Raw genomic sequence first — 19,847 nt, 5'->3', positions numbered from 1 at the left:
CTTCCTGGGGAGGGTATATGCTTCTGATCATCTGTATAACACAGTACTTTTTATCAGCAGTGATTGTATGGGGCAGATGCATATACTCAAGTCTTGTTGGGGGTACATGTTGAAGTTGAATGCAATTTAGTCATACTACCACCCTATAGGAGAACTTCCCAATCACACTGAAAAAGGATCCAAGCTAGTTTCAACGAATATGAACAAGGAATCTTGTCCCCCAAGCAAACTTGCCTTTCAGTAGCTTTCACACTCTTTTATACTGTTCATTGAAATTGATAAAATGTTTTTCACTTTTTAATTAAAAATCACAAGTTGCACTATTTCTACTTTGGTGGTCCAAATACAAAGCATAAATCTGGTGTCTGGCTAATTTAATTATGCTTGAAAATCAAAATTTTAGATTGAGAATTTCAGAGGTAGGATGGACAGCATGTCTGAGTTTCTTTGAGCAGGAGCATGTCCTGTGTTCTTTAGTCACTGCAGGGGCTTAGTGTATACATACACATTTTTTTTGTAAAAACTGAGTTCTACACATCCATTTTGATGGTGGTGTTTATGCAGACATCTGTTTTCTTTTGTATTGTACATGTCCATTTTCAGTGGCAGTCTAATGATGGGTAGCAGTCCATTCCCTTTAGCTATGCATATAACTCAGTGGTGGTCCCTCAGTTAGGGCTTAGATTTTGAATCTGGTCTGAATGAACAGGAGAATTTATTCTTTAGCAAATGCACAGAGCAGCTGTGTTCCCAGGTGTAGAGTAAGGGCACCACCATGTGTTTATTAGCAGATTCTGCAGATTCACTGAACTTAGCAGTTCTTAAAGATAGGCTCTGCTTTCATCTTCCTGTATTAAAATATTTAATAGCTTTCTTTTAAAATCTGGAACAATCTTCCTTTTCTACCACTATCTTTACAGGTTTATATTTTTACAACTAAAGTTGCTCCAAACAGCTATTAACAATTTTGCTCAAAGCTATCTATACCGGCAATTTTGGGGGCAGTTTGGGATATTGACAGTCGATTGCAGGCATTAATAGAAGAATGGATATGCTGAGACAAATATTGTTTCAAAAACAAAAGCTAAAAGAATATACATAGGTGTCAGCTGTAGCTCAGTGAATAGCACTTTCGCCTGAAGATTGTGTGTTTAAGTCCCAAAATTCTAGACTGACAGTGAGGAAAAGGTTTTGCATAAATACAAGTCTTTAAACCAATGAATGAATTACAACTCAATTCAATTGTTTTTTGTAATGGAGTTATACTACTGAAGTGCCTTGGCTTCTGGATACATATACAGGCAAAATTGTATAAACATTAGGCAGTAGAATTTCCCTGAGATTTGATTCAATGAGTTTATTCAAGTGCTCAAGGTCACAAAATTCATCCTCAAATACCATATCCCATCAACTGCAGCATTAACCTCACACACTGCTCAATGTGCCACACTTCCATCACTCACTTACCAACAATCTCTGTCAATCATAACCCATACCTAACATTCAATTCAATTCAAATTTTTTGTCCATTTGGAAATTCACGGCAGATTTTCCCAGTCCCCCCGACACCGTGTTTATTGGTGGGCAGCAGGGGGCAATGCGGCAAGAGCTGAAAAATCTGTTTCCCACTGCCGTAAAATGGCAGCGGGAACTTGCGTTCCTGCCCAACATGGCAGGTCGCCATTCCTGCCAAAGGCCAGCATGAAACCATTTTGCATCCCCCCCATCCGATTGTCCGCACCACCAGTGGGATATCACACCGGTCCAAAACACGTCCAGAACAACATGGGGTGTACATGTCAGACTTACCTGCAAGAAGGCCTGGGGCAGCTCGCAAAGATCGGAAGGGAAGATGAAGGCCTCCAGCAAACAAGAACCCTAGAACACCACGTGCAGCAGTGGGTGGGTGGCACAGCAATCAATGGAGTCTCCTATCTTCAGGATCTTCCAGGACGTGCAGCTTTTCCTTCAACAGTTGGGTAATTTGATGTCCGGGAGCCTTTTAAATATGGGAAACACTGACTGCATAATTAATTAGGTGAGCATCACGCGATATGGCACAAAATTCCCACTGGCCTCCACTGTGGGAAACTCTCCCCGTTCCCACTCCCACCATGGGACTTAGTCCCAGAATGGAAAATTCCACCCTCAGTGTGGGTATATTGCTTATTCATCAAAAATCACATATATTGGAAAAGAAGGAATTACATCATCAGCAGACAAACCAAAATGAAGTCACAAATTTCATGATCGTCTTTACAAATGTGCTGATGTCACCATCTCACAAAAGAAACGTCAATAACTAATGAAAAACTCAAAGAAAGCTAACTAAACAATAAGCAATGTAAGACCCTGTGTTGCCGCAATACGGCGCTGTCTTAATCACATAATTTTATGGCACAACAGCAGATCTACCTTTAAATTTACAACAGTTCAATATTTTAAGCATACAGCAAGTCCACATTTTAAACAAAAAATAGCCTGGATAAAATGTGCATCAGCTCCACAACGTTAAACATGCATCAGGTTCACAATGTTAAACATATGGCAAGTCGCCATTTGAACTTACAGCAGGTTCGCATTGCTTGATGCTAAAGTTCCAGGTTCACACAGCAAGAAGATTCCTCTCCTCTGGTTCCTTCCGAAGATGCACACTCCGATCCTGAGCATAGCACCTGCACAAGCGCTTTGTGTGACAGCATTGCTCTACTCTGCTAATGCTGTAGCAGTTATGGTGCTGGACAAGCTCTTTCCGGTCACTTGTTTTCAGGAAGCTGTTGGCAATTCCGAAGGTGGCCTCTTCAAATCTGATGGCTGGAGCTGGTGCCAGATGAGTGGGCTGCATTTGGTTGCAAGCTGCTGTGAATTGGAGGATGCGGAGAGACAGGGCTCAGGCTATTGGGCTGACTAACAGCTGTTATTGGCTGTCTAACAGCTGTTGTACTCTGAACTAGAGTGTGTGTAGGAGAGAGTCAGTCACAGATAAAGACAGTCACAAGCAAATCCTGTGTTGCCACAGAGCGGTGACATCTTGGATTCCTTCCAGAAATGTCCGGTCAATTCATAGATTCATCTCACCCTCATATACTTAGCTCTGATGTAAACATCATACCCACATCTCACAGCTTACACACAAACTGACAGCTATTCAACCATGACAGACACATCACCCATACAGATTGTATCACACTCACTGACATAATTCTATCTTGCAGGATAAGGTGGTGCAGACTGCAGGCAGCTGCAGTTGATCTGCTGGGCTTAGGGACCACAATGGAGGAGACCATGATGACCATCATTGGAGCAGCCAAAACTGAGGCCATGGCCAGCATCGGGGCTGAAAGTATCCAAGGTGACAGTGTGCTCCTACCTAATTCCCATTCTCACATTCCACTTGCCATCGTCCCACAATTTCTTCTGACTTACAAACTGCAGGTGGTCTCAGCAAACATTTCCCCCGATCTCCTTCCTTGCTCTCTTGATACAATCTTACCCTTATGCCTTCCTCCTTACAGTACTGTAACCTGGACAGGCAGTGAGGAAGGAGTGAAACGCTGATGACAAAATGCCATCACTCGATTTCACACTTGCAGCCACCAGCTTAGATCCTGCCATTGCGCATGCTTTGGGGGCTGGCACTGAGACAGATTGGCATGTGGTGAGTTACCAGGCACGAGTGGTAGAGCAGAAAGTGTAGTGCAGGTACCAGCTCTTTGAAAGATGTTGCCACATTTGAATTCTGCTGCAGAAGACTCCATTGAGGACTTTGATGGAGTGTACAGGAAAAGGCTGATGCATATGCACAACAAAAATCTTGGATCGTTAACTGGCCAAAGAGAAAACTTGCAATCAGTGTCAAGGAGCCAGCATCAACCATGTACACTGCTTTGAGCAGAGCTTAGAGTCCGTCATTTCCAGATCAATGAGAACACTTGCCAACCCAACCACGATGTGGTCAATGATGTTTCATGCCTCAGCTTCCATTGCAGTATAACTAGAAGTTCCCCAATGTGTGTGTGTGCGCGCTACAGTGGAAACCCAGACTGAAGCTATGCAAGCATAGCTTATTGCCATGTAAGCTCAGACTGCTGTCATTAGGCTGTTGATAGCAATGTTTGACAAGGGGTTGCAACGTCTCATAGCAGACCAACAATCTGTTGTCTAACAGATTACTAGGGTTGCTCAGACGCCACCCTAGGGGCGTTGCAGTAGCTCTGAGGAGCAGGAAACTGCTATCCACCCTCGGGATGACATAATTCATCTTCTCTCTACTGCCACTCCACAAGTGCCCTTGCTGTTACCCATCAGCCAGATAGCCCAGACCCTGGCCCCCACATGCAGAGATGGTGCTGAATCTCGTAGGTCCACAAACGATCATACTGTAAGGCATCTTAATTCTCCCCCACTGAATGTTAACAGCCTTTCACCAACCATGCTGCAGCCATTGGAGTAGGGCTGCATAGGAGCATCAGGACAGGCAAAGAAGCCTGGAAGACTGGCACAAAGGAAATGTGCAAGGATGTTTGTTTGACTTTTGCATGGAAGATTGAATGGTTTTGTGTGATAAGGTTGGTTTGGAATGTCTGTTTTATGGTAGCTTTTCTCTCAACATTGTGGCCAAGAAGATGGTCCGCAATGGAGGCATGTTAAGGTGTGTGACTGCTGTTGAATGGATAATTGGAGCTGTTTGCTGGTAGCAGTTAGATTAGCCAATCCTAGACACCACATTCTGAAAGGTAATGTGTTAATTCCCTCCTCCCTTCTTTCCTTCTTCTTTCTCCTCAGCTGCTCACTGTACAATGGTGGTGAGGTTGTGCAGGATGCATTGGATCAAAATGAATCATGACACATGCACTGGACAGTACTGCAGGGCTGCTCCAAAAATTGTGCAGACACTGGAAGAGTTGCTGAAGCACCCAATGGTCTGCTCAACGACATATTATGTGGCAGCATCGCTTTCATTATATACATGCTGTCCACATGCAAATTGCACACTGTAGCCATAAGGTGGTTAGAGCACAACCCTTATTTTCAAGTAGAGACCATCTGGTCTCTCATGGTGACTCTGGTGCAGAATAATGACATGACTGCTGCATGGATACCTGCATCATGTGCTGAGTATGCTCAGCTACCAACTGCACAGTGAGGGAATGCAACCCTTTGTGGTACATCTCTGAATTTACATGCCACACCCATAAAGCAACATGTGTGTAGTCAATGGCATCCTGCACCCTCAGGAAGCTAGATTTCCTGACAAAGCCACTCCACTCTTTGCTTTTCTCCAAAAAGAGAGAAGGCAATAGATTTCCCCTCTCTTTACATAAAATGCATCAGTAATCTCCCTTACATAACAGGGAAAGGCAAACTGTTAGATGTCTTTGCTCCAGCCTGGAATGAGCCCAACACAAAGAAATTGATGACCTCTGTGAACAAGCATCTGCAGTCCTGTCCTCATCCCGCTCGGAGGCTGCAGCTCACCTAAAATAAGGGGCAGATTTTACTGAGCCTGTCCTTAGTGAAACAGGTATCTAATGCATTATTCTTCTTGAGGTTGAGAGAGGAGAATTGTTCCCCGAGAGCTCTGGTCAGGAACAGGCTCTTGCTGGGAGTCCTTCTCTCCTTCCTCTTCCAGCAGCCTGTCCTCTCCTATGTTGCCTCTGCTCATTGGCCTGGGAGTGGAAACAACTGTACCCATGACATGGAACAAGTTGTCTGATCAAAACCCTTGAAGTCAAAGCCAAGGTCTTTACCAGGTGCCACACCCTTTTACCTTAACCAACTTTAAATGACAGCACAAAGCACGACTTATTTTAATTCAGCAGCATCCCATAGAAATCATCAACTAGTCAAAGTGTGGTTGATCATCCCTTTATCTATCACTGGTGAGGTATGCTTACTGCTGCTGAACGCATGTTCTACGTGTGCAAAACTAACAGAATGAAAGAAACAGGGGTAGCAATAGACCATAAAGGTGTTTTAGCCTGCTCCACCATTCAATACAGTCATGACTAATCTGTTGGTCAACTCCACTTTCTGTCCACTCCCCATATCCTTCAATTTCCTGAGACATCAAAAATCTATTTCAGCCTTAAAAATAATCAACGATGGAACATCCGCAACTTCTGGGGTAGAAAATTAGTAAGATTTACAGCCCTCCCCATCTCAGTCATGGATGTCTCATCCTGCAACTATACCCACTTCATTAATACCAACATTATAGCTACTGTTAGTGGGGGCAGGGTGATAAACTACTCCCACCAGTTTTCTGATCCTTGCTACTTATCTCCACCCATATTCTACTTCTTGCTCTTCTGGGTTAAGGTCCTTTCTCACTATTATCCTTACAATCATCCTTTATTATCATGGCTATTGTCCCTTCTTTTTCATTTTGTCTGTCTTTTTGAAATGCCAAATATCCAGGCATATTTCGTTCCCAACCTTAGTCATCCCACAACCACATCTCAGTAGTAGATGTTAGATCAAATCCATTTATCTCTATTTGTGCCATTAATTTGTCTACCTTGTTACATATTTTACCAAGCATTGATGTGAAACTGACTGAACTTTTGCTGCTTGGATTAGTTTCACCACGTTTTTAAAACTGGCTACCAATGAGATGTAATGGGCGGAATCTTATTGATGCATCAGGGGTCTCACTTGCTGTCTGGAGAGCTGGCAGGAGATCCCTGCTGCCTCTTTTCAGGAATGCCCACTGAGCCACAAGCCAATCGGGCAGTGGCAAGGCCAGCCGCAGCCATTCCCCTGGAATCAAAACCCCTGGCAAAGGAGTCTTGCTGACTGAGATTCTTGTCTCAGCATCGCTACAGGGCAGATGGTGGCAGCTGAAGGAAAAACATCTACTGGAGCCCCAGAATTGCACAGCAACCCAGGTCGCAGGTTAGTAATGTGTGTGTGGGAGTGGGGGGTGGTGGTGGTTGGTGGGAGGTTGGAGTTGCTGAGAGTAGTATGGGGCGGTGTTCAGTAGCAAGGGCAGGGGGTTACTCTCAATGAGCTCTCTCCCCTTCCTGATGTCCAGTCCCTCAATCAGGCAGAGTGCCTTAGATCAAGAGACCCACTTCTCCACCAAGTGACAAACTGGCCACAGTTTTACCTGTTGTGCACACTGCATGTCAAGAGGCCAGCCCACCACTGGGTTGATGCCAGCGGCAGTGGGACAAGGCCCTTAAATGTTATTAATTGTCCAAACAAGAGCCTCAATAGACAGCAGGGTAGGAAAGTTGACCATGGGCCTTCCCCCACTGAAGTTAATTCTGACTAACCCAGGAAGATGGCAAGGTCCCAGCCCGCCTAATTCTACGCCCTTCCTATCTCTAAGCTTGCACCAGCAAGAGCACAAGATTCCACCCAATGATTCAGCTTTAGTCCTCAAAAGATTTTACAGCCAGAACCTTGCATTGTCTAATTCAAAGTCAGAAAACCAAAATGCAAATAGGCTAAAAATAATTTGGTTCTTCCGATATAATAGGAAACATTGTTTTATCCTCTTGTGACAGCAGTCCTTTGTGCTTACTAATGGATCCTGCAAGGTCTTCACCATGGCAACGATGCCCTTTTAATGAACCCCTATTTGGAGGGTCACTAAATATGCAACTGGATTTTGACAAGACTTGAAACTGCACATGTTGTATTGATTTTTCATGAAATATGAAACATTAGCTTCACATTTATGGCAATCCACAAATCTATAAAGAAATGGATCTGAAAGCTAGAACACAAGATAAACGAGGAGTTGTAATTGTATCTTGTAAGTTTTCTTTAGAGTTCAATAAAATGGAATGGCTTTACGTGTTCTTATTAGCAGTCACACTGTCTAATTTTTAAACTTCCCAACCCCAAAATCAATATCCAAATAATCTACTGGGTAGAGAAGTTACTTATGTTCAACAAACGAGCCTGACTACCCCAACACATCCACAATGCCTACTGAACTGGATAAAGAAGGGCCATCTGTCAAAAAACTGAAGGGATTATGGGAGAGTACATGCAACCACAACCTGCATCATTGACAAAGGCTTGCATTTCAGCACTGTCTTGATATTTTAATCTTGCTATTTTGATCTTCAAAGCCTGTCTTCAGCTACATACAGCATTGTATTATCCTCCAGATAGAGGATGAATTATGCAGCATTTTCCTCCAATGGAATTTTAAAATACTGCTAAAAATATTTAGCAAGGCTAGTATAATGACTTTACTCTGCAATTATTTCTATGTCTTGATCTCATCTTAAAATATGGAAAAATAAATTTGAGACAAAATTGCCTGTTGAAGACTACAAGCCTACCTTGTAAAACAAGTGCAGGACTTGGGAGGAAAAAATCAAACCAGGTGAGACTTATGAAAGAGCAAGTTTTGGAAATATCACCACTGTGCCATCCAACTTTTATCATTCATAATAAACAATGGGGTAAGGTTTTGTCCCCACTATCTGGGAGGTAATATGGCAGAGCTCATCATCTACGCATTGTAGAACTCAACTTATTTACATTGCACTGCTTTCAGTTAATGCATGCAAGAGTCCTATTTGTTTGTTTCGGAGACCTGGATTTGTATCTGACCCAGACTTAAAATAAAAGATTGAATCAAATTCGTGGAGTTGCACAGTACAGAAGTAACCATTATTTTAAAGGCTTGAGTGGTTACAAGGATTTGTGATAGAGGAAATTGCGTAATGGTGCAGAAGAGAGGTATTTCTGTAATGAGCACTCACTGTCACAGGAAAGTTATGCCAAGCTTAGTTTTGAGGTATTTTTAATAATTAGAAAACAGAGTTTTACTTAATCCCAGTAATCTTAGAAGTTGACAGAAAGAACATATTGGAAATTCAGGTATGGACAACCAAAGCTGGACAAATTTATGACTGATTCAGCTAATTACCAAAATTATCTTCTCTTATATCAATGTTGCCTTTTTTCTTCCTACCTTAGCTTTCCTTTTGGTCAGGGACCCAGAATAAAACAGCGAGGCCAGTTCTAATTTATAAAAAGGCATTCTTGCAATGACGTCTAACCAATGCTTTCACCCTAGTGCCAGAGGCAAAAGGACGCTCTTTTAACACATTAGTTAAATCACCAAATACAAACTAGTGTTTTAACTTGGCAACTACAACCACCACTATTAACGCAACAGAACATTGCTCTGTTACCCAGATTTTTCTGATTGGCATAAGCCCACTAAAAGCAATGTGGGCTAGTACTGAACAATGTTGTGCATGTAAGACTTGCTTCATCCATCTATGAAATGCTGTCCCTTCATTGCAAACATCAGCCAGATATATCAATGTTGAGTGTGCTTTACAGGCACAAGTGATGCCATATCAGTTTTCTAGCAAGTCTGTTTGCATTGCGGGCTAAGTTATTTTACTACTCACTCTCAGAATGTGGGTGTCGCTGACAATTATTGTCCATCCCTAATTAGCCTGAGGTGGTGGTGGTGAACCACCTTCTTTACAATCGAGTGACTTGCTAGGTCATTTCAGCGGGCAGTTAAGAGTTAATCACATTGGCATATTTGTGACTCCTGAGTTACAGCAGACTGACTAAGGATGGAAGATTTTCTTCCCTGAAAAGACATTAGTAAGCCAATCAAGGTTTTTACAACAATTTGGTAGTTTCACGGTCATCTTTGGTACTGGTTCTTTTTCATTCCCCATTTATTTAATTAAAATTCAATCAAATTTAATCAAATCTTCCATAGCACATTGGAAATATGTGCACTTTTGGCAGTATACGCTAGCGCGATGGTACTAGTGGGTGCCAACTACCTCAGGAGCAACATAACCTGCCTTGCATCCCTATGTTGCTCCTCCTCTAGAAAACAGAAATAGAGGAATTATCAATGAGAATATCCTTGTGACACAATTGCAATGGGAGTAGAAAAAGTACAGCACCACAAAGAGTCACAAAATAATTTAAAGCACATCAGTGGCAAGGAAGAAAATAAGGAAAATGCTCAGCAAAGACCTGCCTACACTGCAATTTCAATAATAATCTCTGATCTCCCTATAGAGCACAACAGCTTAAAAGCCTGAAAGTCCAGTTTTATACAGGCAGGTAAATGAAGCAGTGCAAAGCAGGCAGGAGTATCCAATCTTCAACATATTCATTTTGCACCAATTTAACTTATGCTGGCCCACAAACTTACTTCCTGCGTCAATGCAAATACTGATTAGAGATTTAAAATGGGGATAAAGTGAGTAGTAGACATCTTCCCAATTAACAGCACCCAAAAGAAATTTCCATTGGAATATGTCTACAACATCTTTGATACAATTCCCATATATTTAATACTAGGCAATGCCATTTGAGTGCAGGAGTGTCACAAACATGGTTAAATAACAATTCTGAAGACAGAAATCTTAATAATCAAACACAAGGATCATAGTTTAAAATAGCCCCCAGTTTAAAAAAAATGTAAATGGAGTATAAACAATGCCTTTTTGTGGTTAGATTGCAGAGAGAGAATCTTACAAGTGATGCAATGATCTCCAAATTCAGAAATTAAGGATACAGTACCAGCAAACCTTGAAAATACAATTTGCAATGAGAGAAAATACTGGAAATGTCCAACAGGTAAGTTAGCATTGAGGAGATTGAGATTAGTTGGATGATGATGATCATCAGTCAAGTTTAAAATCAGAATCCAGAGTAGATGTAGCGACAAAACCCGAATTTTTGTTTTATAATGTCCATTTTAAAAACGCTAATCTTCAGCTAACAAAGATCTAACAATCACAACAACAAAGGGTACATTCACAAAGGTCAACTGAAAACTGTTTAGATTTTAAATCTTTAGATATGAGACTCAGTGCTACCATAAAAAGATCATGTATCAAGGTTAAAACTTTAACCTTCCAGGTACACTTACTGGCATCAAAAGCACTACAAAGTTGTTTTTTTATTGACAAAATTTGTTCCCATAAAAAGGACAGACACATTTGTGACACAAAGAACTGAGCAAAGAGCATTGTGATCCAAGGAGTTTAAAATGGGAACATGCCAGTAATTGGCAGCTTTTGGTCATGTAAACAAATCATATTGGCAACATGTTTTACATTCTGGTTGAAAAATAACTTCTTCCTCGTTCATAAACAGCAGCCCTCTTCAAAATATGCCCACAGATTTTTGTACAAGACAAATTAATATGTTGAGCAGTGCGTCAAAGGTCTTCATGAGGCGCAACATCTGCTAAAGTTTCAGATTCAGTAACATTTTGCTCTTCAGAATCCTTCAATACTACTGCAGAAAACAAAAGAATATAGTTATCACACAGTCAATATTGGTCATGGCTTGCTCTGGTAATTGATATTTTTATAAAGTCATTGGAGGTCATTTTGACTGAGATGGTGTGAATTGGATGAAGTAAATTGGTAGTCCATTTTACATCTCATTTTTATTTCAACTGACTTCGAGTTAAATTTATCTCTATTTTTCTTCTAAGTAGAGGGTCATTCTTTGTAGCCAGATACAGATGGGAAATGCCATAATTTTCAAGCAAATGTTATTGCTTTTTTTGCATCAATGCCATCCATTATGGTAACGTGGCCAAAAACAGCATGATCTTGATTACAAATGATAGAAGTTTGCAAGACCCAAACTTCATGGTGGGGTTTTGCATGCAGCTGGCACAAAGGATATGCACCTGACTGCAAGCAGGGCCTCGCAATAATTACCCATTTAAATTTGCCACCAGGGCAGCTCTTTATTGGTCGACAAGAGTCACACTCTGCTGTGAGAAATAGTCTGATAACAGTGTGTTCTTGACCAACCCCATTTCCCTTCTAACTTCACTATTTTACAGAATTATTTTAGGACTGCGAACATTAGAAAGCCCATGTTCCGAAGAAGGCACACACCATAATGAGGGATGTTGTAGGTTGGCACCTCTGGTGGCAACACTGCTTCTGACAACAAACTGAATATATACAAGTGGACTAGCTGTAGGCGGATACAGATCAGCTATTTTTGTTCAGCAGAGGACAGAAGAGGCCAAGGAGCTTGCACAGACCTGGTACATGCCAATGATAACGTTTAACTCACTGATACATATGGGTTTTCCATAGCCTTTCTTTACTTGAGGAAGGTATGATGGTCAAAGCAAACTAAGGTTCACATTCAAAACAACTACGCACATGCAAACTTCTATTACAGTTTCTTAAAGTGGTTCTACAATATAGAGGCAGTAAAATGAGGCACTTCTATGATTAGTGGAAAAAGATGTTGGACTTGTCAAGTTTGCATATAAACTGGAAGAAATGTAATAGTCAGTATTGCTGCTCCTCCCTTTAACGTCATGGTTAGAACTTTGAATTTTTATTGCTTCCCTACCCAAAAAACACAGGGAATTCTATCTACACAACCTGGGACACAAATTCAAATGAACAGATTTCAATTCTACATTTTGTATCCAAGTGGATGAATAACATTTGACCTCAAGAGTTAATCTCACCGCTTTCCTGCTCCGGCACCTAAATATTTTGGATACAAAAAGAGCAAGTGCATCTTGAGTGAAAATACCTGTTAATGGTACCTGGCATTATATATTGTTGCTATTTGGACTCCTGGTGGTTTAAATCAGAAGATTAGAAGAATTAAACAAGTTAACTATTTATAAGCTTTTTCAAAGTTTTCTAACCTTAAAGGTCATTGTGAATGAGTTTTAAAAAAAGCAGTATCTTTAAACACTTAGCACTCTATAGTCTATGACAGGTATCTTAACTCTACTTGCTTCATTAAGCAGTTTGGTCATTTAGTTTCAGTGTTAGATAAAAACACCGATTGTTGCAAGTGGAATTTTAAACTTGTCAGCATACCTGGCACTTCTTTTTCTACACAGGCCCCATCTCGGTCTTCATATCCTTCAGTGCAGATGCATTTAAAGCTGCCTTCTGTATTAACACAATCTTCATTTTCACGTGTACACACTTTATCAGGCAAGCTGCATTCATTTATATCTAAACATGGAAAAATTGAACAAAATTCAAAAAAACATTTTAAGACTGCATTTTTTAATAAAGAAAGTCCAGTGCACAATGGGAGCAACTTTAAAATTAGCCCAGTACAGGATTCAGGATTTGCTTGTCTTTCCTACTCCCCTTTACAGGGTAATAATCCTGTGACGGGATGGGGGAGGGAAGACAGCGCAAAAGAAAAAGGCAATATGATTAAGCTCTTCAACAGATTTGGTTTCATACTGCGTGCTCTCTTCTATAGTGTGTAACACCATGCTGCATTGATGTAAATTATTTCAACTGAACAGGACTGAAATAATTTGGATTTAGAGCATTGTTTATCAAAGTCAGCCTTGACAAAGCTAATTTATTTAGCATGCTTCCCATTCTTATGTAAAGGGCGTAAATAAAAAACATTAATATTGTGGGGAAGGTGGCATATCACTTTATTGGTCCAACAGGCTCTGTATTGGAGTGGGATAGGACTTTGGTTCACACAAGGAGATGTTCTCAATCTACGATGAGTCATGGGATGCTACCAAGCAAAGATGCTTACCAACAGTCAAAGTTGGGAGGAAAATCAGAGAGTCACCTTGATGCACTTTCCTGTGGCCAATTAGGAAGCAACATTACCATTGAGTTGGGAATAGATTTTTCTCAGTCAAGAAAATGTATATCACATGGAGGAAACATACAGAAAAAAACTGTAAACAACAGCAGCACTAATACGTTTTGATATTAAATATGTGGGCAAGTATCTCACCTACCCTAGGGAGTCACTAGCTGGCATATTTAAGTTCCCCATCTGATAGTGACCACACAATGTGTGCCACTCACAGGCTCCTTTTTTTTTGTCTTAAATACAACAACTGAACAGAGTTCCTATTTTCCTAATCCAAGAAGGCATTAACATTGGGTTGGAGGGGAAAATAAGGTAAGATGAAGATGTTTTAACAGCTTATATATTTAGGAATCTCAGAACAGATTGAAGTGAGAAAGACAAACAGTCAGAGCTAAGTTAGTAAACAAAGCCTCAAAACATTACTTCTATTGAAATTGCAACTTATCCTGAAATAACAGCCGCTAAAATTGATTAAACCACTGGCCTATAGTTAGTGCAGGTGGTGACTGGGTTGCAGTGGGTGAGCTTAGGCCCATCAACCTGCATTAAATAATGCGTTATTGAAAATATCTTTGCTACAATCACGTATTTTGCCAGCTGATTTTTTTAGCCAGTCATGTTATCCTATATAAGACACACACAGCCTCCTTTCTTGCTCCATCCTCAATTTTCAAATTGTCTGCTTGATATAAAAAATTTAAAATTAAAATTTACACGATACAAAATAAATCATAACATAGATAGTTCTGAAGAAGACAGAGATTTTATCATCTGCTATACAAATCATTCTAAGATGATCTCACTAGCCATAAGTACATCCCATACCTATGCATTTTTGCTCCTCCATTGTGTACCCAGTTGTACAGTTGATACATTCTTCTGGACTTCCTCCAGTACATTCATCACAGGCAGCATCACAGGCTGAAAAGTATGGAAAATAAAGTTAAACTGGCAGAATATTACTACAGTAGATCAACTTATTTCAAACGTATGACCTCTAACAGCATACATTCGTAGAACTCCTTACAGTAGAGCTTTAAAAAAAACACTCAAGTCGACCTGATCAATTCACCCACAAGGGCAAAAGAAAAAGCTCCTCTTTTAAAAATATATTCTTGCAGTGCAGTTAGCATACAATGATTTAAAAAAGACTATGACCATTTGAATTTTATGCTCATGTGCTAGGACAGGGTGCTCTAGGGTCACATGAAGCCACAGGTTTTCGCAAACTAAAAACTTTGAAGAACAGGTTACCCAGTTCAACCTGCATTTATATATTTGTTTTATTGTGTGCCTGAAGGTGTGGAAAGTCTTGTTTTTAGCCTGTTGCCACATCTGTGTGACGCATCTCAGATATGAAGATAGGGCATGAATGTAAAATAAAAACAGAAAATGCTGAAAAACCCCGGCAGGTCTGGCAGCATCCGTGGCAAGAAAAACAGAGTTAACATTGAGTCCATGTGACTTCTTCATATGAACTTTGTTTCTCTCCCCACAGATGCAACTAGACCTGCCAGGTTTTTCCAGCAATTTCAGCTTTTATTTCAGATTGCCAGCAAATGCAGTATTTTGCTTTTATCTTACGGCATGTCAGGAAGATATAAGAACTCTCAATGTTACTGGAATTTATTGTAAAACCGTGGTATTTGTGTGTTGTGTGTGTGTGTGTGTGTGTGTATATATATATATATGCATGTGCGCATGCATGCGCAGGAGAGAGATTAATTGGATTAAAGTCAGCTGGTCTGAAGGCTTTGAGTGGTAGATGAGGAGCTAGCTTTATAATGTTAAGTAGGTAAACATAGATGTCATGGGAAAACTTACGTTTTTAAATAAACCAGGTGAGGGGGATTGTTTTCAAAGGAGGGGTGAAATGTGTCACCAACCAGGTGAAATTTAGAAAGTGGTAAGGGAAGGATTTTCCCCTCATCAGACGGGCTCAGCAGGGACGGTCAGGAAGCCAATCGCTGCCTGTGATCGGGGCTAGACCGCGATTTCATGCTGGCAGGCCCATTAAGGCTTGCCCAGCGTGAAACACGAGTGGAGGCGGTCAATGCTACGTGTGTGTGTGTGTGTGTGTGTGTGTGTGTGTGTGGGATGTGGACTATCCACCGGCGGGATGAGGTTTCATGTAGGGTTTAAAAAAGTTTATTACAGTTTCAGTGAAATTTATTAACATGTCCCATCTCCTGTGTTAATGATTTTTCTATTTTTGAAGTTTGAAAAACTTTCAGCGATCTTGAGGCAGCACTTAGCCTCATGCACACAAAAGCGCACTCACGTATTTGGGGAATCGCCCCCCCCCCGCCCGCACAGGAAGCGCATATTATTAGCCTTAATTGGCCCGCCCACTTAAAATGGCGGGGGGACCCGCTTCTACGGCTGGGATCGGCTCCCCGCCCGCCGGAGATTGGGTCGGGCCCACCTGACAGGCAGAAAATTCTGCCCTATGTGTCTTACTGTAGCCTTAACAAAAGTGTAACTGGGAGTTAGATTGATTAGGGGATTTAGAAGTTATCATAGTAGCAATTTGTAGATCTATGTATGTCCTTAAAAAATCATTTTTCTTGTTAAAAATGTTTAATCTAGTTTTGTAAAAACCTATAAGACTTGGTGGTCTTATTACTACTGAATTCAAGACACGCATCTTGAAATGTATACACAAAACAAATTGTGGCAGTTGTTTTAAGTTTCATTTTGGGATTTGAACAACTCAGCATTTACCATCGGCTGTGCCATAACAGGGTATGAATGTGATGTATCTGGTAGTCTAGTAGCTTCTAAAGACTTTTAATTATCAAATGCAATTTTAAAATGGTCACCACTTCTTTGGAGTTTACTTCCAAGTTACAGTGGGAGATTAAGAACCCCTGTATTGTCTGAGGCTCCATGATATGCAATTATGCAGCCTGTGAAAACAAAAACATTGGGCATCCCTTCTTGAGAGCATCTGAAGATCTCAGTTGTTGTACATTTCTCTGTACATAATGATATACCTTCATATGTTTGATTTTGATTGATTGTAATCAAGATTTTTAAAAAATAATTTTCTGGTGTTTTTGTGTTCACTACTTTTGTGCACTCTCAAAGAGTTGATTCCTTACAAAAAATAAAACAGGTGTCATTGCTGGCTCAAATTGCAATTCTTCCCATGCAAACATGAACAGTCGTGGCCATTAGCTACTTGGCACGGTATCCATAGCTCATCTCCTCATATCCATACAGTTGCATTTCCAGCATGGGTTATGGAGTCAGGAGTGAGAACCATAGGCAATTATCCCCTGCCTTGCCCAGTTCAGAGACATCCTGACCAATTCTAGCATCCTGATTGCTCTTTGATCCAGGACAACCAATTCAATGCCCAATAAGGACTGAGACAGAGAACTTACTGCTTTGTATGGTGCCATTTTTGGTTCCATGTTTTTGAACTCAACAAAAAAAAAAAGTTAATTAATTGTTGGAACTGATTCTAAAGAAATATTATTAAAACCACATGTACATTGAGATTCTTTTTCATGTCAGATAGAAAAACAATAGACTGTGTATACTTGCAGCCCACATGTGAGGGCTGTAACCTTTCTGTACACTTTGGGAGCTGTTTTCAGCTGCTTTCATCCGTAAGGAGCTTGTACAACTATGAGTGAGGTTGAAGGTACCAAAAAATTGCCTTACTCTACAAAGAAGTGACTTGCACGGATGTTTTGAAAGAAAGTTTAAAAAGGTGTGTTAGTTCTTTTAACTTTCCCAATTGCTTGGAAAGCTGTTTTAGGAGTGAGTAATTCTCTACAGGTGTCAGAAGGGAGGTGAGAGGGCTTCATGCAGTTATCACTTGGTGGAGGCCATTTGTTTTTGCTACCTCTGCCTCTAGTTTCTTATGGTATTTGTTAAAGTAGGAGGTAATCCTGCTGTCAAATTTCATGAATGAAGACTTTGGTAGTTTGCTGCTTTCAAATTCCAATATTTAAAGGAGAGTGAGTTATATGCATTGCCCGATTTGAGCAATACCACTGGTAGTGTACATAGGTTATTAGTGCAGATATAACCAGATACCTGAAAATGCAAATTTGCTTTTGTGGTGTCACATGAAACAATGGCCAAAGCGAACAGACATACCTTCACAGGAGTAGGACCCTTCTGTGTTTGAACAGAAGTTATGTTGTTTGCAAGGTAAGGTTTCTGCTGCACATTCATCGACATCTACAATAAGTGGGAAGATTCAGTTATGGAGTAGATAGAAGAGCAAACAATCTTTGCAATCTAGAACTTGACAATTTAGCCCATGCCAGGTGCAAAACCTGGGCTTCAATCACCCATTTGTAACACTAACATTACAAATATTAGAAAAGTATGTTTCATGGAGCAGAACAAATATTTCATTTGCTGCAAAGAATTTTTTGAAGTGTGTTTGGACATCATCAATCCTTGTAGAAGCACATCCACAGCAGAACTGTTGTTAATTGCCACCAGATTTTCAATCTTACTCAGAGAAACTAAAAGAATGGTTCATGTAGAAAATGCTAAAACTGACAGGAACTTGCCACTGCATCAGCGGGAGTCTAGTTTTAAGGCCCATCACTGAAATAGACTGTTTCTGGCTCATGTCTGCCGGATCTGAACAATATGTATCTAAAGTGGAAAAAGGTTCTATTTTCTATCTTGACTACCATAAAAAAATTAAAAATTATAAAATAGTTCATTATCAAACCCATTAAAGTGGCGCCACAGCTTCCCCACCACATATGACAAGTGAACATTGGACTGTGTGGGACAGAAGAGGAAGTAGAATTTTACAATACAATAAATTCACACTACAGGGCCTTACACTTGATAAACCTTAACTGATTTCTTTGAGGATGTCACAAGATAAGTGAACCTTATTTGATTTCTTTGAGGATGTTGCAGATAAGTGAACTACAAATAGGTAAGAGGTAGATTTTTAGGAAGCCTTGTAAAAAATCTCTACATGAAATATTTAGAATTAAACTAAAGGCCACAGTATTCAGGGAGGGATGAGGATCTAGATAAAAATGAAACTGAGTTCTCATTGGAGGTATTATATGCGCATGTGTGTCCATGCGTCCTTGTGGATGCGGGGCATAGAAGTGGAAGGTGGTCAAAAAGCATTAGCACATGGACTATTGTTTTTGACCTATTAATATTGCGTAAATATAAAATAGTCATTTGGTAGTACAGTCTCAGAGAACTGCACTCTCTTCTCATGCAGTATAAATTATTATTCCCCCTTTACTGTTGGTAATTTCTTGCAAGTTGTCCTGATGACTGCAAGGCGTGAATCTTTGATAGAATTTTTCAGCAATACTTAAATATACAATATTCTTTAAATACCATGGATACTACAAACAGGTGTAAGCCAATCAAACTTAACAGGGAAAGCAGTGAACATAAAGGAATGCAGCAAAATATTGTATCAGCTGTAGAATTGGGCAGACACTTGGATCAATAAAAAGAGGAAGAAAGAAGAAGTGTGATGAATAGGGTTATTTCTATCTCTCTTTTTTTTGATAATGTAATATTGGAAGTGCTCTCCCCTTACCAGGATTCAACATTAAGAGTAACAGCTATTTATTCAAGAATCCAATCAAGTCAAAAGAACGAGCGGCTTTGGGCTGAATTGAATGCCTCATGCCTAACAAACTTAACCTCATCAGTTTTCATTTCTCATCGAACAGAGAGGAACGAGCATCCAGAAAGTCTACCTCTGAAGACAATGTTGGTGGTAGTTTGAAGATGATGGCCAATAAGATTCAGATATTAAAAAGGTGAAATGACCCGCAGGACTTGAAATCACCTGTGTTTGGATCAAAACATTATGGCCCTGTTGTCTAGATGCTCTGAAATTAAAGTTTAAACAAAGGCTTTGCAAGTCTTAGCTAGAATCCTTTACCTCAATTTAAAACTTTTTAAAATTTCTAGATTAATGTTTACTATTTAACAAATGCTACTTTAAATGGATTAGATGCACAATAAACACTTTGTGAGCACTTTATCTTGTTACCATAATATATTATTTGGATTGCTTCTGACGTTAGTGAGCTAAGAAGTCACAATTTGGTGCTTTGTCAATACCTCCTTAAAGTGCATTCATGTCATCTGCTGGCAGAAAAATGGTATTACAGGCATTTCCAAATTAAGTCTGTCCTGAACATACAGACCCTTATTGAATGTATCACTTCAAATTAAAATGAGATTATTCAATCAGCTACCAGTCGTAAATTATTTCTGAAATGCCAAATAGT

General features: G+C 40.1%; 1 protein-coding gene across 3 annotated transcripts in view; it reads right to left on the bottom strand.

The window, feature by feature from the left end:
- Window positions 1-8,753: 8,753 nt before the first annotated feature.
- LOC121285782 (cysteine-rich with EGF-like domain protein 2-A) overlaps window positions 8,754-19,847 on the bottom strand; it is a 68,432-nt gene continuing 57,338 nt past the window's right edge. For 2 of the 3 annotated variants that reach the window (XM_041202588.1, XM_041202587.1), the window contains exons 8-11: window positions 17,704-17,787; window positions 14,416-14,511; window positions 12,831-12,971; window positions 8,754-11,256 (exon numbers count right to left, since the gene is read on the bottom strand). In XM_041202588.1, the coding sequence (XP_041058522.1) occupies window positions 11,177-11,256; window positions 12,831-12,971; window positions 14,416-14,511; window positions 17,704-17,787 (401 nt within the window). In that variant the 3' untranslated portion in view covers window positions 8,754-11,176. The remainder of the gene's footprint in view (window positions 11,257-12,830; window positions 12,972-14,415; window positions 14,512-17,703; window positions 17,788-19,847) is intronic. The other variant, XM_041202589.1, reaches the window with a different exon arrangement.

This window comes from Carcharodon carcharias, chromosome 13 (genome assembly GCF_017639515.1).
Source record: "Carcharodon carcharias isolate sCarCar2 chromosome 13, sCarCar2.pri, whole genome shotgun sequence".
In the NCBI taxonomy this organism is placed as follows: Eukaryota; Metazoa; Chordata; class Chondrichthyes; order Lamniformes; family Lamnidae; genus Carcharodon; species Carcharodon carcharias.
The sequence above is the reverse complement of the archived record's forward strand: the minus strand, read 5'-3'. Positions and strand labels throughout refer to the sequence as shown.